This window comes from Panthera tigris, chromosome B2 (genome assembly GCF_018350195.1).
Source record: "Panthera tigris isolate Pti1 chromosome B2, P.tigris_Pti1_mat1.1, whole genome shotgun sequence".
Lineage (NCBI taxonomy): Eukaryota > Metazoa > Chordata > Mammalia > Carnivora > Felidae > Panthera > Panthera tigris.
The window spans coordinates 141805542-141825791 of NC_056664.1; the positions used below are offsets into that span (position 1 = coordinate 141805542).

General features: G+C 46.8%; 3 protein-coding genes and 1 long non-coding RNA gene across 9 annotated transcripts in view; 2 read left to right on the forward strand and 2 right to left on the reverse strand.

Moving 5' to 3' along the window:
- TMEM181 (transmembrane protein 181) overlaps positions 1 to 5903 on the forward strand; it is a 59033-nt gene extending 53130 nt beyond the window's left edge. Inside the window, exon 17 of the mRNA XM_042987432.1 lies at positions 5846 to 5903. Coding sequence (XP_042843366.1) covers positions 5846 to 5870 — 25 coding nt within the window. The 3' untranslated portion in view covers positions 5871 to 5903. The remainder of the gene's footprint in view (positions 1 to 5845) is intronic.
- On the reverse strand, positions 43 to 7995 carry DYNLT1 (dynein light chain Tctex-type 1). Its single transcript, XM_042987437.1, has 5 exons — positions 7890 to 7995; positions 4964 to 5005; positions 1409 to 1532; positions 954 to 1031; positions 43 to 444 (listed from the first exon to the last, which is right to left on the reverse strand). Exons 1-5 carry the CDS (start codon positions 7914 to 7916, stop codon positions 374 to 376), a joined length of 342 nt encoding a protein of 113 aa, XP_042843371.1. The 5' UTR covers positions 7917 to 7995; the 3' UTR covers positions 43 to 373.
- A 2810-nt stretch (positions 7996 to 10805) lies between these two features.
- SYTL3 (synaptotagmin like 3) overlaps positions 10806 to 20250 on the forward strand; it is a 96742-nt gene continuing 87297 nt past the window's right edge. For 2 of the 6 annotated variants that reach the window (XM_042987439.1, XM_042987441.1), the window contains exon 1: positions 10811 to 11086. The gene's annotated coding sequence lies outside the window, so the exon portion shown is untranslated. Of the gene's footprint in view, positions 11116 to 16951; positions 17021 to 20250 lie in introns of those variants that run through there. The other 4 variants (XM_042987442.1, XM_042987438.1, XM_042987443.1 and 1 more) reach the window with 4 other exon arrangements.
- On the reverse strand, positions 14682 to 17426 carry LOC122238800. The gene is made up of 2 exons (XR_006217982.1): positions 17079 to 17426; positions 14682 to 15471 (listed from the first exon to the last, which is right to left on the reverse strand). It is a non-coding gene; the product is annotated as an uncharacterized LOC122238800 (long non-coding RNA).

Genomic DNA, 20250 nt, shown 5'->3' on the forward strand with positions numbered 1-20250 from the left:
TTCATTTGTGGTGTTATTTAGACTATGAAGAAAAACACAAACTTTAAATTGGAATAATTTATTACTCTAACCAAAGTACAAAGTGTGGAAAATTAGTGTATCTGAATCATTCAGAGAGTAGAGAAAGTTTCAAACTAGCAGATTTCAGTTTTTAGCACCTTTGAAAAGAAATAGTTAAGACGAGTGGCAGCAGAGGCCTGACTGCCTGGGATGGCAAGTCCTCGGACCTGGGGGTGCTGTTCGCAGAACAGGGCCAGCCTTTGGCTTTTCTCTCCATCTGGAGAGCGCCCCAAGAACCACGCTGAAGGAGGACGAGAAAGGCGTTCACCGGCCTCCCGGAGGGCCGGGAGCGGAGCGGAGGGTCGGCCGCGGCTCAGATGGACAGCCCGAAGGCGCTAACGATGCAGTACATGGTCTTGTTCTCCCACCGCACAGTGCAGCTGCCTGTGGGGAAGAAGGCACAGCGTCCCTCAACTCGGGAAGACGGGGGCTCGCTAGTCTGACTTGTCACCTTTCTTCACGGCACACAAATAAAGAAAGCCAGTAAGTCTCTTCTAGGAAATGTGTTAAAGGTGAGTCTAATAATAAACATGCATTCAAAAAATTTGTTTTGAGAGAGACAGAACGCAAGCAGGGGAGGGGCAGAGAGAGAGGGAGACACAGAATCTGAAACAGGCTCCAGGCTCTGAGCTGTCAGCACAGAGCCCGACGTGGGGCTCGAATTCACGAGCCACGAGATCATGACCTGAGCCGATGTCCGATGCTTAACTGACTGAGTCACCCAGGCGCCACTAATAAGCATGCATTCAAACACGGGAAATGTCCAAGCACACATTTCACAAAATACTGCTCTGAATGATCTAGATCTCAACAGGATCAAGGAGGTGCCTCAAGGCCTTCAGGGAAAAGAAAAGCCCACGACAAGCCTTCACAAAACACAGGGAAAACCATACCGTCCGTAGAGCTGTCCCAGAAGCAGGAACTTGCCGTGTGTAACCCTGCTCCATTCTTCTGCATAATTACACAGGTCACTTCAATTAAAACAAACTTTTATTAGAGAGATACACTTGGCAACCCTACTTTAGCCTACTCTGGGCATATACATGCAGATCACGTGGTTGATGTGCACGATAAATATTATCAGGGTAGATTGGTCCTATGACAGTGACACATCACACCCTTCCCATTCCTTCACCACGTGCCTGTTCTAAAGTAGCTGATCTGCAATGCTGGGAAATCCTGTGCCATGCGCCCTGCAACTGTTCCAGCCAGGCGGGTGCTAATGCACACGACACCGCGACCAACTGCTACTGGGAACTTCGAGGTCAGACACCACACTGCCACACGTGCCTCTCATCAGTATTTAAAGAACCACCGACAATATATATGAGAAGCAAAAATGCATTACCGATGTATTTAAATGGCTTGCCCAGCTTGGTGAGTTGGCTTAAAGTCTGTTCGACTACGTTTGTGGTCCACTGGTTCACTTTGCTATGCTGATAGGCGTTGCCACCGATTGCACTTTCTATAGCCTAGAACACAAAGGACAGAGGTCACTGCTGGCAGAACACAGCCAACACCTTCCAGGTAGTACTGAGTTCATCACCCTAAGAACTGCTAAAATACAATCTACCTGAAACGTAAGCTTATTCATCACCATGAGGACTCTTGTGCAAACACATCCTTTGCTTATCAGTGTTCTATTTCATTAAGGTTTATATTCAATTTTAAAAATCCACACTTATATACAGTCTGTCAAATTTTAAACACATTTTGACTGAACTTAATGTTTACTGTTGCAGTTAGTACTTGGAGATAATCAATACTTTTCCTACTGAGGCTAGAAAATATTTCCCTTTGTCCTTTTTTTTTTTTTTTTTTTTTGAGAGAGAGAGAGAGTGAGCGAGCATGCAAACGGGGGAGAGGGGCAGAGTGAGAGAAAATCGGGCTCCACACTCAGCACAGAGCCTGAAGCGGGGCTCGATCCCACAACCCTGGGATCATGACCTGAGCCAAAATCAAAGAGTCGGATGCTTAACCAACTGAGCCACCCAGGGGCCCTTGCCTGTTCCTTTCTTTTTAGATATAAGACTTTATATGGGTTGTCTGTACAACTCAATGCACAAACCTATCCAAATAATCATGTATTCAAAAATACTTCCTTTAGGGGCGCCTGGGTGGCTCGGTCGGTTGAGTGTCCGACTTCGGCTCAGGTCATGATCTCACGGTCCGTGAGTTCAAGCCCCATGTCGGGCTCTGTGCTGACAGCTCAGAGCCTGGAGCCTGTTTCGGATTCTGTGTCTCCCTCTCTCTCTGCCCCTCCCCTGTTCATGCTCTGTCTCTCTCTGTCTCAAAAATAAATAAACGTTAAAAAAAATTAAAAAAAAAAAATACTTCCTTTATCCAGCATCTTCTGGAACTATGTTAACACAGAAGTACACTTTTCAGATTACAAAAGAAAGACCCCTATATATTATAAAAATTACTTTAAGTTTATGATGAATTTCTCTATCTGAAATTCCTGGTCTTTTTCTGTGTTGCGTCCCGGTGCGGGCTCATGTTATGTACGTATGTCTGTATTCAGGAATACATATGGCCGCTTGCCCCTACTCTTGCTGTGTAGTGAGGCTGCAAGTCTGTAGTCAGGCTATTACCATCTGAAGATTTTCTGGGTCTTTTACGTTGGTTGCCAGTGTGCCTGCCTCTAAGCCACTTCCTTCTCTACCCCTTTTCTAACTTGCTGTGCTGGAAACCAGAAACCCGAGTTCTGATGACAGTTGTGACCTAGATAGAATGTAAACATTTGGCGAGGGCCCAGTTCTGTCCTCAGAGAAGCAGAAAAAAACAGTCCTGGGCTCAGAGCTTTGCACATTAGAGACGGATTAGGGTCTATTGTCTGGAACATAAGCTCAGTGATCTTGCTTTTGAGGAACAAAGAGCTACCTAAGTCCCACCCTGGTTTCTACCTGTCTGTCCCGGGACTCTGAGTGGTGACATGAAACACACCACATGTAGCACCCAGCCTTCCTCTACATCTTGCCTCCACCATTGTCCTAACTCCTTCTCATCCTGACATGTTCTGGCCCCCTCCCCAGCTCGTAGCATAAAATGGGACTGGGAGATAGGCACTCCTGGTTTAAGGGGACCTGGTTGTTAGAAGATCTGGACATTGGTCAAAGAAAGGGGGAGGCACCACTCAAGCTCAACTCTGGCAACTGTCCACATACCCTTTGGAATTCAGTGTTTTTCAGGGAGGAGGAAAACTCCACTTTTGGACGCACCCAAATTTATTACTACCCAATCCTTAAAATAGCTCAAGTGAAGAATTAACCTACTGCCAGGGGTGAAAAAGCTGTTGAGGCCGGTGACCACATGAAGATACTACAGGATATTACTTCAGGCCTCCACGGGGCCTGGGGAGGTCTACTTTTAACCATACCTGCTGCAGGCAGTAGAGTCTAAGAGGAGGCCGAAAACCAGCGAGAGCAAAGGGGACTTCACAACAAGCCAGCCCCACGTGTCACAGGTCCGGTGTGGCTCCCCCAACCCGTGTTCCGTAAGAAACGTGTAGGAAAACCGTGAAAAGCACACCACTACAGATCCTGCACGACCACCAGGAGATCACGTGGGACGGTGAATAATGTACATGGTAGGATGACGACATTCTGCTTTTTGGTGTTGGGTCACGAAAATAGGTTGTGATTCTTCATTATTCTGGCGTTCGTTAGTAATCTGTTTGCATTAGAGTCAATTCCCCATTACACATATCTCAACTGGTACTATTTTTAATTTTTTTTTTTTAATATTTACTTTTGAGAGAAAGAGACAGAGTATTGGGGGGAGGGGGGGGGCAGAGAGAGAGAGGGAGACACAGAATCTGAAGCAGGCTCCAGGCTCTGAGCTACAGAGCCCGATGCGGGGCTCGAACCCACGAAGCGTGACCATGACCTGGGCCGAAGTTGGCCATCCAACCAACTGAGCCACACAGGCGCCCCTCAACTGAGACTGTTAAACTTCAATCATCTAATGGCTTTCTCCTGGCCAATGGCTTCAGTCTGGTCTCAATTTACACAGGAAGGGAAGGAAACTAGGAATAGCTTTCTGGCCTCATTCCTGCCCCAGGCTCCCCCAGTGCTCTGCACTACAGCCCCATCAGCCTCACTTCAGTCCCTCAAACATACCAAGCACAGTCCCACCACAGGGCCTTTGAACACGTGTAATGCCTGGGACGTCTACCCCCTCTTCTTGCAGAGTTAACACCACTCCTACTCATTCTCCAGATTCTAGCTCCGAACTCACCAGATGGGTCAAATCCTTCAGAGCACCACTTGCTATAGCAGTTACCACACAGGGAATGCAAGTTTACAATTCCCAGTGTGATTGACAGGTGCCTGCCTTCCCCTGCCCCATACTGTAAAGTCCTTGAAGGTCGGTCCCTAATGCCCCCTTGCAATGTAGTTTTTAAATGAATGAAGAACAAATACCCTATTTTGTCTTCCACTGTCATCCACTGTCTTCCATGCATCCACTGGGGCATGGTCAATAATGATAAAATAGGTAGTTTAGGAATATACGAAAAATAAGCAGGTAAGCCCCAACTGGATCACCAGGTCTTAAGTAACTGGAAGTTACTCATTTTTTTTACATACTCTTTATTCAACACCAGAAACATTTATTTGTATACCATGACAGGAGTCTTTTATGCTAAAAGGTTATAGAATCAAACCTTAGTAACATTCAATAATAATGTCAGTACATACAGTTTCCTGTCTGGTTTAAAATATATAATTTACATAATATGGGAGTAATTCTGATCTACATATTCACTGACGTAAAAACTGTTATTTTAAATGCCAAAACACACAGGCTCAGCTGAAACAATTCCAAGACAGTATTTAAAACACGTTATTTTACTCATAAAGCCGTTAATCAACATTTAAAAAATAAGCATCTTTCCTCTTACCTCTTTTACAATGTTGCTCACTTCATCAACAACAAAAGCAGTCTGTAAGGAAGAAAATTAGTTAAGTTTCATGGCTTTAAAAGATCTGTTTCCACTGCACTGATTAATGCAAATTTAGGTAATGAACATAATTTAGAAATGAAGACTTAGAAATAACTGAACTAGATTGTTCATTTTACCAAGGAAAACACTACAATGAGGCTCAGAAACACCAAGTGGCTCTTCTAGAATCGCAGAGCTGGTACAGTCAGGAGTCTAGACAATGTATATAATTTAAAGGTTTTTGCTTTGTTTTAATCATGGCATGGTCCAAAAGACTGACTCCACTTTAGATTCAGTCTCTAGCCATTTCAACTGGCTGCTGGGATCATTAACAAATACAAAAGTTTACTGACTGGATTTTTGTTTACATTAGTGAACACTCTGCCTGATCAAACTCATTAGGAGGTTTGACACTTAAGACATTTCTGTTTCTGTTTTTAACCACCATTAGTGATAAAGTACAATGATTAAACTATTTCTGATAATTATGTTTTCTTCTCAATGCTGTCCTACCTCAAGACTACAAAACCAGCTGCTAGCACAGCTGTTTTCCACAGGTGTGTCAGGATGAGCTGGGCTGCTGCAGTAATCTAGAGCCAGAGTTTACAAATGGGTTTTCTTTACACATACTGTACATTTGAATGGGTACAAGGTTCTGTCTGAATCCTGGGAACAATACTGAGCTCTGGACATTCCTTCTAGAGGGCAGCCCGAGGCCCTTAGTCATTGTGAATCCTGGTGGAATAAAGTCAGAGAACCCTGCTTTTGGCAGTGAGTTTCCCTCCCAGCTGGGACGCTGTCCACTGTGGCCCCGTCTGAGCAATGCCCCTTTCTTTCCAGGAGGATCACGAGCAGACTGCCTTGAAGCCCTCTCACTTGCTCTGCTCAGAAGGCATACTTGGGAGACAAAGCCAACTCACCAAATGAATGAAAATTTGCACTATCTTACAGGTTAAATGACTTCTTGAGATTTAAAGGATCCTTCCAGGGGACTTCAGTGATCCTAAACCATACAGGAAAATCCCTGTGTGACTATCCACATTGCTAAAATATGGAAAAGGTTGAGGGGCATTTCAGTGGAGATTTAGTGGAAAAGTAGAGCAGTTGTACAGAATCCACTGGGCAATTTCAACTTCTACAAGAAATAGGAACAAGGAGTTGAGAATAGTCTTACAAAGGTCCAGATATTTACATGAAATTAGAGGATATGCAGAAAAGGCTTAGTTCAGAAGCTGTTAGGACTGGCATCCATTAGTAAATACCTAAGGCACGCCTACTAGGAAGAAGTTGCCCTCTTATCATGCAAGGGCCTAGGGCTTTATCTCCTGTAAAACACATGCTCTGTTCAGCCCCTTCAATCCTCAGATCTGTAAGTGAGATCTGGAATAATGAAGTCACTTAGCCACCTCATTGGTGGGAGAGCCAGAATTGAAATGCCAGTATTAAGAGATTTCTCTTACAGGGTCATTTCCGTTTTTAAAGTTTTATAGATATTCCTATAATATGAGCCATTTTCCTACATGAGTTTACAGGGAAAAGCTTTTCCTTTGCTAGCTGCTTACGCACCATGGATCCACTTGGTTTTTTACCAGCACTGAAACACAGGATTGTGCTGCCAAGTCGCATGGTACAAGCATTAGAATTTTTTCCCCCTCTAAACATCCCTGCTTAAACTAAGTTTCAAAAATGGTAAAATAGCAAACCTTACCAAATTCATCTATCGTTTTTATTTTTGACAGGCTGCATAATCTGTAGGACTCTATTTCAACAAGAATTACTACTTAGCAAGGAGAAAATGGGCAGCAAGAATTATTACTTAGCAGGAAGAAAATGGGCAAATATTTTTCTATAATAGTAGCATCCATCAGCTATAGTCCCTGAATGCATGTTAAACTGAAGGAAAGCCATGTTACCAGCCCGCTGTTAGAATGTCTTCTGCTTGGCAAATAATTGTGTGCTTTACCCTGCTGCTTCTTCATTGAGGCAAGAAGAGATTATTTTTCCCAAGTAGGAGTTATCATACTGACATCTCAAACTCAAAATGAAACCTAAGGGATGGTGGCCACGGTGGATGTAAGCACCACACTGAAGAACAAGGTGCGGAACGGAAGACAAAGGCAGGCTCTCCTCCTGTGCGCTTCCGCATTTTGCAGGTGCATCAAATCCATTACTGAAGGGACTTAGAAGATGTGACTGGACGTGCGTGTCACGCATATATGTCACTCTGTAGTCTTCAGTTACAACAGCAGACGCACACGCGGCGGCCCTCAGCCTTCCCCACCCATGGACGTGGAGCACCTAATCTAGGGTGGGGGGTCTGCACCACGGAATAAAGGGAGCTAGTGATACCACTCTCCCGGCGGCCCTGCCGGCGTGGAGCAAGGTCTGGGGGCGCGGCTGGGCCGCGGGCGTGGAGCGGTTCGGGGGCGTGGTGGGCCGGCGCGGGGCCAGGTTCGGGGCGGGGCTGGGCCAGGGGCGCGGCGGGCACCGGGCTGGCCCGGGACGTGGGGCGGGCGTGGGACGCGCCCCGGGGACACCCGGGGACGCCCCGAGACGGGAGAGGCGCGGCGGGGTGTTCCCGGCCGCAGGGAGAAGTCCCAGGGCTGCGGGCCCCTCCCGGAAGAACGACGGGGCTCACGCCGCCGCGCGGGGAGCCCCTGCCGCGCCCCGCCCCCCGGGCAGGGTGACGACGCCCAGAGCAGGCCGGGCCGGGGGTCACCGCGAAGCGCTCGGCAGGGGGCCGGTGCCGTCAGCCTGCACCTCGGACTGCCGCTGCCCACGTCCAGACGCGGCCCGGGTGCCCACACACGCCCTTGGCTGCCGCCGCCCACCCGCGCCCGGGGCTCTCGGCCTCCACCCTTCCTGTTGCTGACCCGGCGGTTACCTCCTCGGCAGCCTGGTAGTCTTCCATCTTTCCTCCTGCACGTCGCCTCCGCCTCCCTGAGTAGCGCGCACCGCGCAGGCGCACTCAGGCTCCGCCCCTCAGGCTCGCGCCTCGCCCCGCCTTCCCTGAGGGCCGGCGCAGCTCCAGGGCCCCTCCCACGCCCGGCTAGCGGGGCTGGGGACTCGGGATCAGTCCCTCCTCCCGTCTTCCCCAGGGTGGTTTCCGTGGGAACCCGCGAGGTAGCCTGGCAGCAACTACAACAAAACAAATGTACAAAAGCCATTCCGAGAGGAAGAGTCGTCCGGACCTTCCCTCCAGCTTGTGCTGTATGGATTAATTTTAATGTTCAAATGGATTCGGACATCCTGTAATACACTGCAAAGGGATTTCTGAATATGAATGATGAGCAGCTGAGAAACTAGTTACATTCTTCCTGGAGATCCAGGATTAGGAAACTTCAGCTCTGAACGAAACCCTGTTTTAGGGAGGTAAATTTTCCATATAAATGAGTTGTTTTTTTTTTTAAGTACCAATAAAAAAAAAAAAAAAGCCATTCTGGGTGGAAAATTTTGTGAAATGCTGCACACTTCCTGGCTGCTTTAACCAAACTGACCTAAATAGACACTTGTATACAGGGGTCTTTCTGAAAATTAGTAATTGTACAGTACTTTCCAAGAAAGACTGGAGTGTTTGGGCACTTGTTTGCATGTACTTTGTGGCTAAGATCTTTGATTTGGGGGGCTGTTTTTTCTGGTCTTGCTATGTCCTGGAAATCAGGCTATCACTTCTTACCTCTCTAAAGTGCAGTTGCTGAAACCCACTTTCCATCCCCCCAGGAAGCACTGACCACAAGCCCTTGAGATATAGTAGAATTAAGCTACAGAGCTCACTTTCAATCCATCAGAAACCTTTGTTTCTACCCTATGAATCTAAGTTCCAGGCAGGCAGAAGCCATTTTATTCACTGATGCACTACCCCCTACCCCTTCCATTATGCCTGGCACAAGTAGGTATATAATTACAGTTGACTGAATGAATAAATGAATGAACGAACGAACGAATGATTTCCCCAGGGTCATCCGTTTTGCCTCACGGCCACTGCAGAGGGCTGCGGAGTGAAAAAAGATGCGATTATCTGCTCCCTTGCGGGAGGCAGAGGGCTGGTGAGCAGAGATCCCAGCGGTGAGACACGCAAGGCTGCTCTGCCCTAGACACCTGACCTCAGCTAACTGTATTTTCCTTTGCTATTCATTCCCTTCCTATTATCTGGCTTCGAGTCACCTGTCCCAGTGTTTCAGCCTTTGTGCCTCACACGTGGTTCTAATTCTGACATGTCTTTATCTGGCTTCCCGGCATTCCCAGCTTCACCTGAGATCCCATTTTAGGAGTCCTTCTGCCTGCCGGGTTCTGGGCTCTTAGCGCTGCCACGCTCCTCAGCCAAACGGGTCTCTTCACTGTTTCCTGATTGGCTCTCGCTGCTCTTCTGTGGACCGGGAGACCAGGTCTTTTTCTGGTCTTGCTATGTCCTTGAAATCAGGTGAGTGTCTTAGAATCATGTGCAAAGCAGAGTGAACAGGTTCTGAGTGGACATCTGTATTTGAGTGCTGTGTGGTTTGGGGCATCTTCTAGAGGTTGCTCCACAGCCTTTTAGGAACTTCCTAATTCAACGGAGTGTTCTAAACGGCTGCTGGGATGGTGCATTAGTAATGCCTAGACTTTAAGTTACAGTGTCATTGAAACTCAGCACGTGCAGAAATCCACAGAAAACATGTACAGGCTAATTTAAAAAGTTTTTTGACTTTATTTTTATTTATTTTGAGAGAGAGATAGAGAGCAAGCAGGGGAGGTGCCGAGAGAGTGAGAGACAGAATCCCAAGCAGTCTCTGTGCTGACATGCAGGGCTCGAACCCACAAACCGCGAGATCATGACCTGAGCGGAAGAGTCAGCCCCTTAACCGACTGAGCCACCCAGGCGCCCCTGAATTTTAAAAAAATTTTACATGACTTTATCTCATATGCACTGGGTACTGCTCTCCAATTTTAACTATCAAAGAACATTCATTAAACAATCTTGCCATATGCACATTGTGCCTCAGAAATGGATAAATTGGGCTGTTTCTCTTTAGAGCAGTTCGTTCACCTGTTCAACACACGTACATTGAACATTCACTTTGTGTCAGCCTCTGAGCTGGAGTCGAGGCTACAGAGTTTACTAAGATATGATCTCTGGGAAAATGTTAAGAACATTTTCTGTAAACAGGAGGACGTGAATTCTCTGTGCTCAGTGGTGTTGCAGTGCTTTGAAAAATGCTATGTCCTATGCTATTATATGCCGCCCAATTGGCAGACAGGCCGTAGGGCCGAGGAATAAAATCACTACGGCATTGGCCGTTCACTAGCTGCCGTGTCCAGCACCCTCAATCTGTGAAGAGTGTCCATCGTAAGTACTGAAGTATAAGCACCCCGGCTCATAGATGCTCATTCATCTCTGGTATTCAGCCGTAGCTTAGAATGTTTAGCTTCTGTGCAGCAAGCCAGTGAACGAATCTCTGGTTTGTTTCTCAATGTGGGGATTAGCTGTGGGCTTGCAGATGCCGCGTGCTCTCTTCCTGTGAACCCAGGCCCTTTAAAAAAACTTTTTTTAACGTTTATTTTTTTGAGAGAGGGAGAGAGACAAAGCGCGAGCAGGGGAGGAGCAGAGAGAGAAGGAGACACAGAATCCGAAGCAGGCTCCAGAGCCCGATGCGGGGCTCAAACAAACCCACAGTGCGATCATGACCTGAGCCGAAGTCGACGCTTAACCAACTGAGCCATCCAGGTGCCCCTCGAGTCAAGTCCCTTAAACACAAACTCTTTAAAGTAGGGATTGGCCTTGCCAGTGCCTTTATTTAGCAAGTGCTGACCTCATAATCTTAGCCGTGTCACCTGAAAAAAAAAGAATATTAACAGGCACAGTTGGGTCTTGCAGTGCTGTGTGTGATCTGCAGCCCCTCACCATCCAATCTTGTGGATGTTCGAGTTTTCCTGCCTTTCTCTGTGCCCAGGAGTGTGTTACTCAGATGGACCACGGAGTCGTGCCAGGCCAGTGAGAATCATACCCATTTGATGACAAAGACGATAATGCCAAAACACTCGGGCCTGAGGGATTTGATGCCGTAATGGAGAAGAAAAGAAACTTGTGGCTGACACATACCTGAAGTGAGAGTCCTGTGCTGAGAAATTATGTGGTAACAAGATTACTTAAGAGATACCTATACTTAGATCTGCTGTCAGCGGGGAAGCACAGGCAAGTGGGACTGAAATTCCTCCGTACCTGGAAATGGCTGCTGCTCCGGGCCCCTTGGCTCCTTCTTCCCCCTGATCCTGGCTCCCTCCACCCCATCCTTGAGACCCCATACCCAAGATCCAACAGCTAAAGGATAACTTGGGGCATAGCAGGGGCCTCCAGCGGGCATTTCTCTGATTGGTTGATTTTTATGCTATAGTAGTTCTTAAATATTTGATCAGTTCTGTGTGTATGAAAAATTACACCATATCAGCACAGGCTAGGTTAGCTGCAGAAACAAATGACCCCAGACTCTTGGTGGTTGATAACAACGAAGATGTGTTTGTCACCCACACTATGTGACCATTAGGGGTCTGTTATGGCTCTGTCCTATGTCTTCTCCACACTGGGACCAGACTGATGGAGCAGCCTGATGCCAGAATCATTGAGGGAAGGGGAAGGGACAGGGAACAGTGACCCCGTGTGCTGGCTAGGACGGTGCTGCTCATAGGAGGCAGGGGTCACCTTTGCACACGTTTCATCATCCAGAGCAAGTCTCTCGACCAGCCTGAGTTTACAGGCAGAAACTTACGGAAGAAGAGGGCTACAACCCACCACACGGAGCCTTCGGGAGTTGTGTCTTGATGATTTATCATGTTCACTCTCTTTGCCTGACTCCTGCCCATGCACCAATCCTGGCACTCTCCCCTTCCAGGGCTACTCTGGTCTAAGCCCCAGGCCAGCCCTGTGTCACCTCGCTCTTTTTTTAGATGTGATCTAATCAATACCTGCTCAATTTCCACACCCATATTTTTGTTTTTTAAAAGATTTTATTTTTAAGTAATCTCTATACCCAACGTGGGACTCGAACTTACAACTGCAAGATCAAGAGTTGCAGGCGCCACCAACCAAGCCAGTCAGGTGCCTCTCAACACCCACCTTTCTCCACCCTTCCGTGCTGTCCACTGCAGCCCAAGGCCTTAGGCCAGTGGTCTCCAGACTTCTTTAATTTTGCCCCCCTAGCAGGAACAATTTTTGATCTTGTATCTCAAAGTTATGTTTATTCCCATGGTGATATATTCAATGGTGAATCCATTCATTAAACATCCATCCAGTCTAAGTTTTAGCTTTAAAAATTAAATATAAATAGAAGTTCTAGTATTTTCTTACTATATCCTGCTGTTATGGTCTGAAGTGTCCTTCCTCAAAATCATATGTTGAAGCCCTAATCCCCCAGTACCTCAGAATGTGACATTCTGTATTTGGAAATAAGGTATATTTGGAGATGGGGTCCTTAAATAAGTAGTCAAGTTAAAATGAGGTCATATGGGTGGGCCTTAATTCAATATGACTGTGTCCTTTTAAGAAGAAGAGATTAGGGGTGCCTGGGTGGCTCAGTCGGTTGAGTGTCTGACTTTGGCTCAGGTCACGATCTCACTGTTTGTGAGTTCCATCCCTGCTGTCAGTGCAGAGCCTGCTGTGGATCTTCTGTCCCCTGTCTCTGTGCCCCTCCCCAACTTGAGCACTCTTTCTTGCTCTCTCACTCTCTCTCTCAAAAATAAATAAAAAACATTAAAGAGAAGAAGAAATTAGGACACAGACAGGCACAGAGAGCTCTTGTGAAGACACAAAGACAAGACGGCCAACTACAGGCCAAGGATAGAGGCTTCCAGAAAAAAACCAATCCTACCAAAACCTTGATCTTAAACTTCTAGACTCCAGAATTATGAGAAGATGAATTTCTGTTGTTTAAGCCACACAAGTATTTGTTACAGCAGCCCCTAGCTAAGTAATACACCTACTTTGGAAATAAATATCATAGGGTACCCTCATTCCAAAAACATTTTCTTCCAAATATTCCTAAATGGATTCACTTAGTGTCTTATGCTACAAATAGTAAAATTACTATTAAACAGATAACAGTTATTATTTACTAAAGATCTTCTTAGGCCAGCGGTCCTCAACCACAGTCACTATGGCAGGGCCTGATATAACAAATACATAATAAATATCTGTGAATAAACAGAATGAACTGTAAAACGAAGAGGGAAGCCTGTGGCCTTCACCAGGAAATGGCTCTGGAAGGCCAGATGGTTTGCTCAAGGTCACTCTGATCTGTCTGTCTCACCCCAGAGCTTGCCCTCTTAATTCACTCTTGCCTCTTGTCGCAGCCCACTATCCTTCACAGCCCGTTACCACCCACCCTCCCAGCCCTGCTCCTCCCCTGATGGAATGTACCATCTCAGGTCATCATCCTCAGGCCGCAGAAGAATGAGATTTCAGAACTGAGGAGCCGGAGGGATGATCAAAGTGAACCTCATTTACAGTTGAGGAAACTGAGGCCCAGTAGTGTTCAGAGGTATCTAGTGACTCCCAAGGCCACACAGTGCACCTTATTTTCAGGGATCATCTGACTTGCCTGATCATTCAGTTAGAGTTCACACTACTTCATCCCCAAAGGTGAGTCTGAGACCCTCAAAAGAGCCCACTAAGGGAATGGAAAAACAAGTCCACAGAGTGGGAGAAGATATATGTAATGTAAATACCTGACAAAGGACTCATATCCTGAATATATAAAGAACTTCTATAAATCAACCACAGAAAGACAGATAACCCAATCGTAAAATAGGCAAAAGACTTGAGCAGGCCCTGCATCAAAGTAGCTAGCTAAATGATGAATAAACCGAAAAAATAATGTTCAAATTGCTCAGCTACCTTAAATATCAGGGGAATGAAAATCAAAACCAGAATGTGATTCCAACACACACTGACCAGCATGGATAAAATAAGAAAGGCAAATAATAAGTGTTGGGGGAACATGGTTCTGATAGGTGTGCAAATTAGCATAACCACTTTGAAAGACTGGCAGCAGCTACTAGTGTTGAACGTTCCATATCTGGCACATAGCCAACAGAAACACGGACAAGAATTCGCCCAGACACTATACCAGAATGTTCGTAACAGCACTGTTCAGACCAGCCCAAACGACAGATTGCACAAATGGCCATCGCTGGTGCTATAGATAAGCTTGGTATGTATTCATAGGATATAATGCCACAACGAGAATGAGTAAACTATAACCACATGTGAAACCCCTTAAAAGCATAAAGTTGAACAAAAAATCAAAATGGCTGCACTAATGCTTCAGAGAAGCTTGATTTTAAAGTCACCTTTTTCCTCTCTTTGGCAAAACCTCACCTCCTGCCTCGTCAGCCTTTTGTTTCAGGAACCCGGCACCACCCTGAAAACGTGACTGAAGAGGCTGGCAGAAAGTATCCTATTCCTGTGGAATAGGATTTCCCTACACCCTCCCCACTCTTCCTCCAGGCGGGCTTGCAGGTTCTTGAAAGCCTCAGCCTGCAGCAGCCTCCCGGGCCCACACAGCACTAAAGCTGTGGTTCCTCTCCATCCCGAACTCTGTCTTGGCATTACATTTTGTCTCCAGAGCACGGAGGTCTGTTTTCTCCAACACCTGCAATAGTACGGTTGAGCCTCAAGCATGCTGAACAAAAGAAGCCAGACGCAGAACATATTATATACGTTCATTGACACAAAGTGCAAAAACAGGAAAGCGACTCAGTGGTGTTAGAGATCAGGAAAATAGTTATCTTTGGGGAGAAGGTAGTAACTGGAAGGGCAGACAAAGGGGCTTCCAGGGTGCCGTTGTAGTTTCTTGATAGGGGTGTGTTCCCCCTGCTTGTGATTTTATCGTATTGTATTTGAATGGGATACCTCAGTGAAATCCCCCCCAGCCCCGCGGTGCACCCTCCCCCCTCCGAAGCTTATGCCAGTCTTGTTATTCTTGCGTTTGTAACCATTCTTCACAATGTGATCAGGCATTTACACTTGAGGTCAATGTGAAACCCCTTGCAAATGTGAAAACGTTTGAATATTTGAAGCTTCTAGTCTGTCTTGGGGTTTCCCTGGTAGGGGTGAAAGTTTCAGGAACGTCAGCTTCGTCTGTCCTCCAGCTGAAGACCGTGGACTGTTGGCCTACAAGAGCCCCTGGGTGTGGCTTTGGGTGGCCTCGCTCCTGAGGTCCTTGGCGATGTGGGGGCAACCACAGAAGCTGTCTGGGCGGGCGCAGAGGCTGCCCCGCTTCAGCACTGGCCCGACAGGAAGGAAAGAGAAATGCGTCAGTTGTTCCAAAGTGAAGAAAAGTTGACTTCCTTCTCTCCAGAACAGGCCCCCCTGTCTCCTCTCTTGAAGCAGATGCCAAGGTAGGTGAGTATCCACATCCAGCCATGTGGGGAGGTTGTGCTGAGAGCGAGGTGGGTAGAGAGTATGGTGATTGTTAACTTTTCCTGAATTAATGACACTGAGAAGGTGGGAGACAAAAACAGTGATAAATTAGCCAGAGGATGACTTCTAATTTTATTGAATAGCATACACTTAAACGGTAGGGTAATAATGATTTAAATGGAATGGAGGAAATACTTGAGAGTTAGTTGAAAACCACACCAAACCAAACAACTCTATCTAAAAGTTATATGGTGTGAATTTTTTTTAAGGTGGTGCTTGTTTTGATTGTATTTATATTGTTTTCGTACTGTGGTTATTGCATACGTTGGACTTCTTCTGTGGCTTGTAAATTAGTGTACATACAGTTTATTATTGCCTTGCTGTGGATTCATAGATTCAGATTGTTTCCATCACCCATAATCTCTAGTTTGGAGATAGAACACAAATATACTTTTAAAATAAAAAAAGAAAGTCAGTTAGCTGCGTCTAATTTTAACTTCTTTCGGGTAAGCTGCCTTAACCTCCAAATGCATTTCTTGGCAAGAGGAGAGATGATGAGGGAGACATGTGCGTTAGGTATTAAGGATCCACTATGAAGTTAGAATTGATGTAAGAAAAAGATTATTCAGCTAAGACTGAAGACTTAGCTGAACGGGAGACTCTAGCTTCTGAACTTTTCTGCCTAAATAAAGCATAAGGCTTTGAAGTTCAACAGACCCAAATTGGAGTGTGATTTTAGGTAAATTACTTAATCGCTCCCAGCCTCACACTCCTCATCTGTGAAATGGGTGTACTTACTTCATAGTGTTGTAATGAAGGTAGAGGTAATGTATGCAGAGCCCTTGTCAGACTGGCCCCGAGTAAGTGCTAAATGAACAGTTGCTTTTGGTCCAACAAAAAGTATAACAACAATTATGAGCAGTGTCTGTGACAAGGTAATAATTTTAATTCTCATTTCTTTACTCTTCCTTGAGAAGAGGTCAAGTGTAAGCCTTGGAAGTTGTGGGTTTCTATTTCAGTGTTTAACTTTGATTCTAAAACTAACGTTTATCAACTGCGTGTTATACGCTTAGCACCGTGATCTCAACTTTTGGGGTTTTCTCGTGGCAAGATACCTACCTGAACGAGAAAGAACCGGTAGAATCAGCAGTGAACTGCCGCGACCTTTCAGGACAAAGGCTCATTTCCCTTTCTCCCATGTCAGGTGGGCTTTGCGTCTTCTGGAGTTAAGCCCATGTATGCGCAACTTCCTACCGTAAGGACTTGAAGTGCATACAACTTGTGGGGACTTTTTTAAGAGAACGAATGCAACACGAGGTCGGGGCCCCGGACGGGGCCACGCGAGGGAGGGACGCCAAAGCGTGAGCTTCGCCAGCTTCCCGGAAAACGCACGTCTGGTTAAGGGACCAGGGAGGCGAAGGATCCGTAGCCACGCCCCTCCGTTCCCCTGTCGGGCTTTCTGGTGGACACGCATGCGCGTCACCTGGCCTTTGTAAAAACGACCCGGCCCCGTTTGGGCCGGCACCATGGAGCCAAGAGCTGTTATTCGCCCACCTCCTGCCTCACGTGGACCCGGTGTCCTCTGTGGCTGTGCCATACGCCAGCGAAAAGGGACGGCACTTCGGGTGAAGTTTGGGGGTCAGCGTTCCCACGCTCATTTCCCCCCCCCCCCCCCCCACGTACCAGGCAGAGGGCTGGGGTCATGTTCTCAGACTGCGGCCCTTCCAGGAAACAGCTGTGGTAGAAGCAGAGCGGCGGAGGCTGAGGCCCCCCGAAACGACCTGCCGTTGCGCGGCTGTGGCTTTCGGGCTTTGAGAACATTCTGTAGTTGCCCTCGAACACCCCGGCAGCGCCGACCGTCCGGCCACGCGCACGCACGCCCCTGCGGTTGGCCGCATTTCCACTGTCCCCGTCCCTTGCATCGCGGTCGGGCGGGGGAGCTTTCCTGCCTAGGATCTGATGACCAGCTGCTCAGAGATGACACGGGATCGGGTGAAAGAACCGGGGACACCTGCCGGCAAGCAAAGAACGTCTCCTTTCCTGTCCTCCTCGTTCTTTTGCCTCAGTTCCGTGATTCTCGTGCTTCCCCCTTGTCAGGTCTAAAAGCCAGGCCAGCTTTGCTGTGAGGCCGAGGAAGGAAAGCGGGCAGCATTTCAACACACCATTGACTGTTTTGTCCCCGCGGCAAGGTTGTCCCCACATGTTTGGCCCACAGGGTTGTCCCCCCTCCCCCAGCCATCTCTGCTTCCTCCATAAGGAGAATCCCACCTTCCTCCGAGCATTCTCCTTCTCTGTAGCTTCTTGCACTTTATTATTATTTTTTAACTCAAGGACCATTTCCAGAATTCCATTTTTTTATTTGATTTTTAAAATTTTATTTAAAGCCAAGTTAGTTAACATGTAGTGTAATAATGGCTTTAGGAGTAGAATTTAGTGATTCATCGTTTATATACAATGCCCAGTGCTCATCACCATTTAGCCGGTGCTCCCCACCCAGCACCCCTCCAGCACCTCTCAGTTTGTTCTCTGTATTTAAGAGTCTCTCTCATGGGGCACCTGGGTGGCTCAGTCAGTTAAGCGTCCGACTGCAGCTCAGGCCATGATCTCATGGTTTGTGAGTTCAAACCCCGCACTGGGCTAGTTGCTGTCAGCGCAGAGCCCATTTGCAGATCCTCTGTCCCCTTCTCTCTCTGCCCCTTCCCCATTCTCTCTCTCTTTCAAAAAAAAGAGTCTCTTATAGTTTGCCTCCCTGTCTGTTTTTATCTTATTTTTCCTTCCCTTCCCCTGTGTTCATCTGTTTTGTTTCTTAAATTGCACATATGAGTGGAATTGTATGATATTTCTCTTTCTCTATTTCGCTTAGCATCATACCCGCTAGTTCCATCCGTGTTGTTGCAAATGGCAAGATTTCCTTCTTTTTGATCGCTGAGTAATATTCCATTGTAAATATACACCACATCTTCTTTATTCATTCATCCATCAATGGACATTTGGACTCTTTCCGTAACTTGGCTACTGTTGATAGATTCTGGCGTCTTTACACTCAACCCACCGTGTTATAATTTATTTGCTTGCAAGTAAATTTTCTGGCTGGAATGTGAACTTCTTGAATGCAGGACTTGGGTCTTCCTTATTGTACATCCTTAATACCTGGCATATGCTTGGCACACAGAAGGCCTGGAAATCCATGTTGTTGAACCCATGCCCCCAAACACCATAACCCAGCTGTGTTTGTCTGGAGGCCAGAGTTGCACCAGGATGCAGCCTGACTGGATACAGACAAAATGGAAATACACGGATTGAAGTACCATGCTGCGTTTAGGAGGGGACCCCGCTGCCTCTGTCCCTATCAGTCCCTGAGAAACGGCTTCTTCTCCTACTTTGGGGGCTTCCTACGTCGGGGACGGATTGCAGGGAGGAATGTTTGAGCGTTGCTTGCTTCGTTCCAGCCGTTGCTCTAGGTCTCCACCTGGGTGATTTATTTCATCCCCAAATCCACCCTGTGAAGCAGGGTCACAGAGGAGGTCACAGAGGAGGCAGAGAAGGAAGGGGGGTGTGGCAGAGATTGAACAACTGGCCCGAGAGCACGTGGCTATGCTTGATCTCAGATCGCCCTGTATCCCCACTGACGTGGGGATGGTACAGTTTGGTAGAGTGCTTCTCTAAGCGGCTGTGGGAGATTTTTCCTTCAAAATGGTGCTGCGGTATTGGTTTTATGTTTTAATTGTTACATACAAACGGACAGGTCGGGGAGTGCTGTAAAGCCAAGGCAGTCACGGTTGCAAAATTACAAACGTGCAGTGGAGAAAGGAGGTTGGGGCATCCCATGGATGAAAATGGAGCCTGGCTTCTTTGCTTGGGACAAAATAAATACAATTTAAGAATCTGTCAGGTGGGTGAGAGAGTGATTGAAAAAGGAGCATCTCAGAAAAATGGATCTGGGAGATTTCATCTCTCCGGCTGTGGGGCTGTGAATTTCTGCATGAGATCGTTAAAACGCTTGTTAGTATGCTTCTCAAATTCTGAAATGACTCCGATTCTCCTGTGCTTTTCACATTTCTGAAGGCTGAAGCTTTCAGAATTGGGTGCTTGCCCACCTGACTCTCCTTACTTCCTACTCGACTTGAATTTGTGCTTCCTGCTTTGCAAGCAAACCCGCGTGACACAATATTTACTGGGTTTCTCAACACATGCCAAATACTACTTGCTGGGAGGTGAGGGATCACTAAAACTCAATGTCACCACTAGAAAGGATTCTTGACTACAAGCCAGCATGAAGTCAGTGTCCCAATAGAGAAATATACAAAGTGGAAAGGTGTTATAATGAAGAAGGAGTGATTACCTTCGACTGCAAATAAGGAAAATTGGGTAGCAATTAAGCTGGACCTTGAAAGATTAAAAATGATGATGGTGATACTGTCACTACCGCTAGTAATTACAGCGAACATTTATCAACTGCTTATTATGTGCTTGCCACTGTGATCTAAGTGCTCGATAGGTAGCAACACAGTTAATCCTCACAACTACTCTATGAAGTAGGCACGGTCGTTCTCTGTATAGACAAGGAAGTTAAATCCCAGTGGGTTTATGTAACTTGTCCAGCATCTCAGCAGTTAGTGAGAGGCAGAGCTGAGCTACTCGCCCACATAGTCAGGCTCCAAGCCTGCTTTCCTGACTGTTCCCTCACTGTCTCTGAGTAATTTAGATTTTGGTCGACGGAGGGAAGAGTAGGTGCCAATCAATGCACAGAAAAGGAAAAGGGCCCAGTGGGCTCGAGGGAATAGTCTCGAAGGAGTCCACTATGGGAGCAGTGGAGCACTTAGTGGGAGTGAGGATGCAGAAGTAGGAATACCCC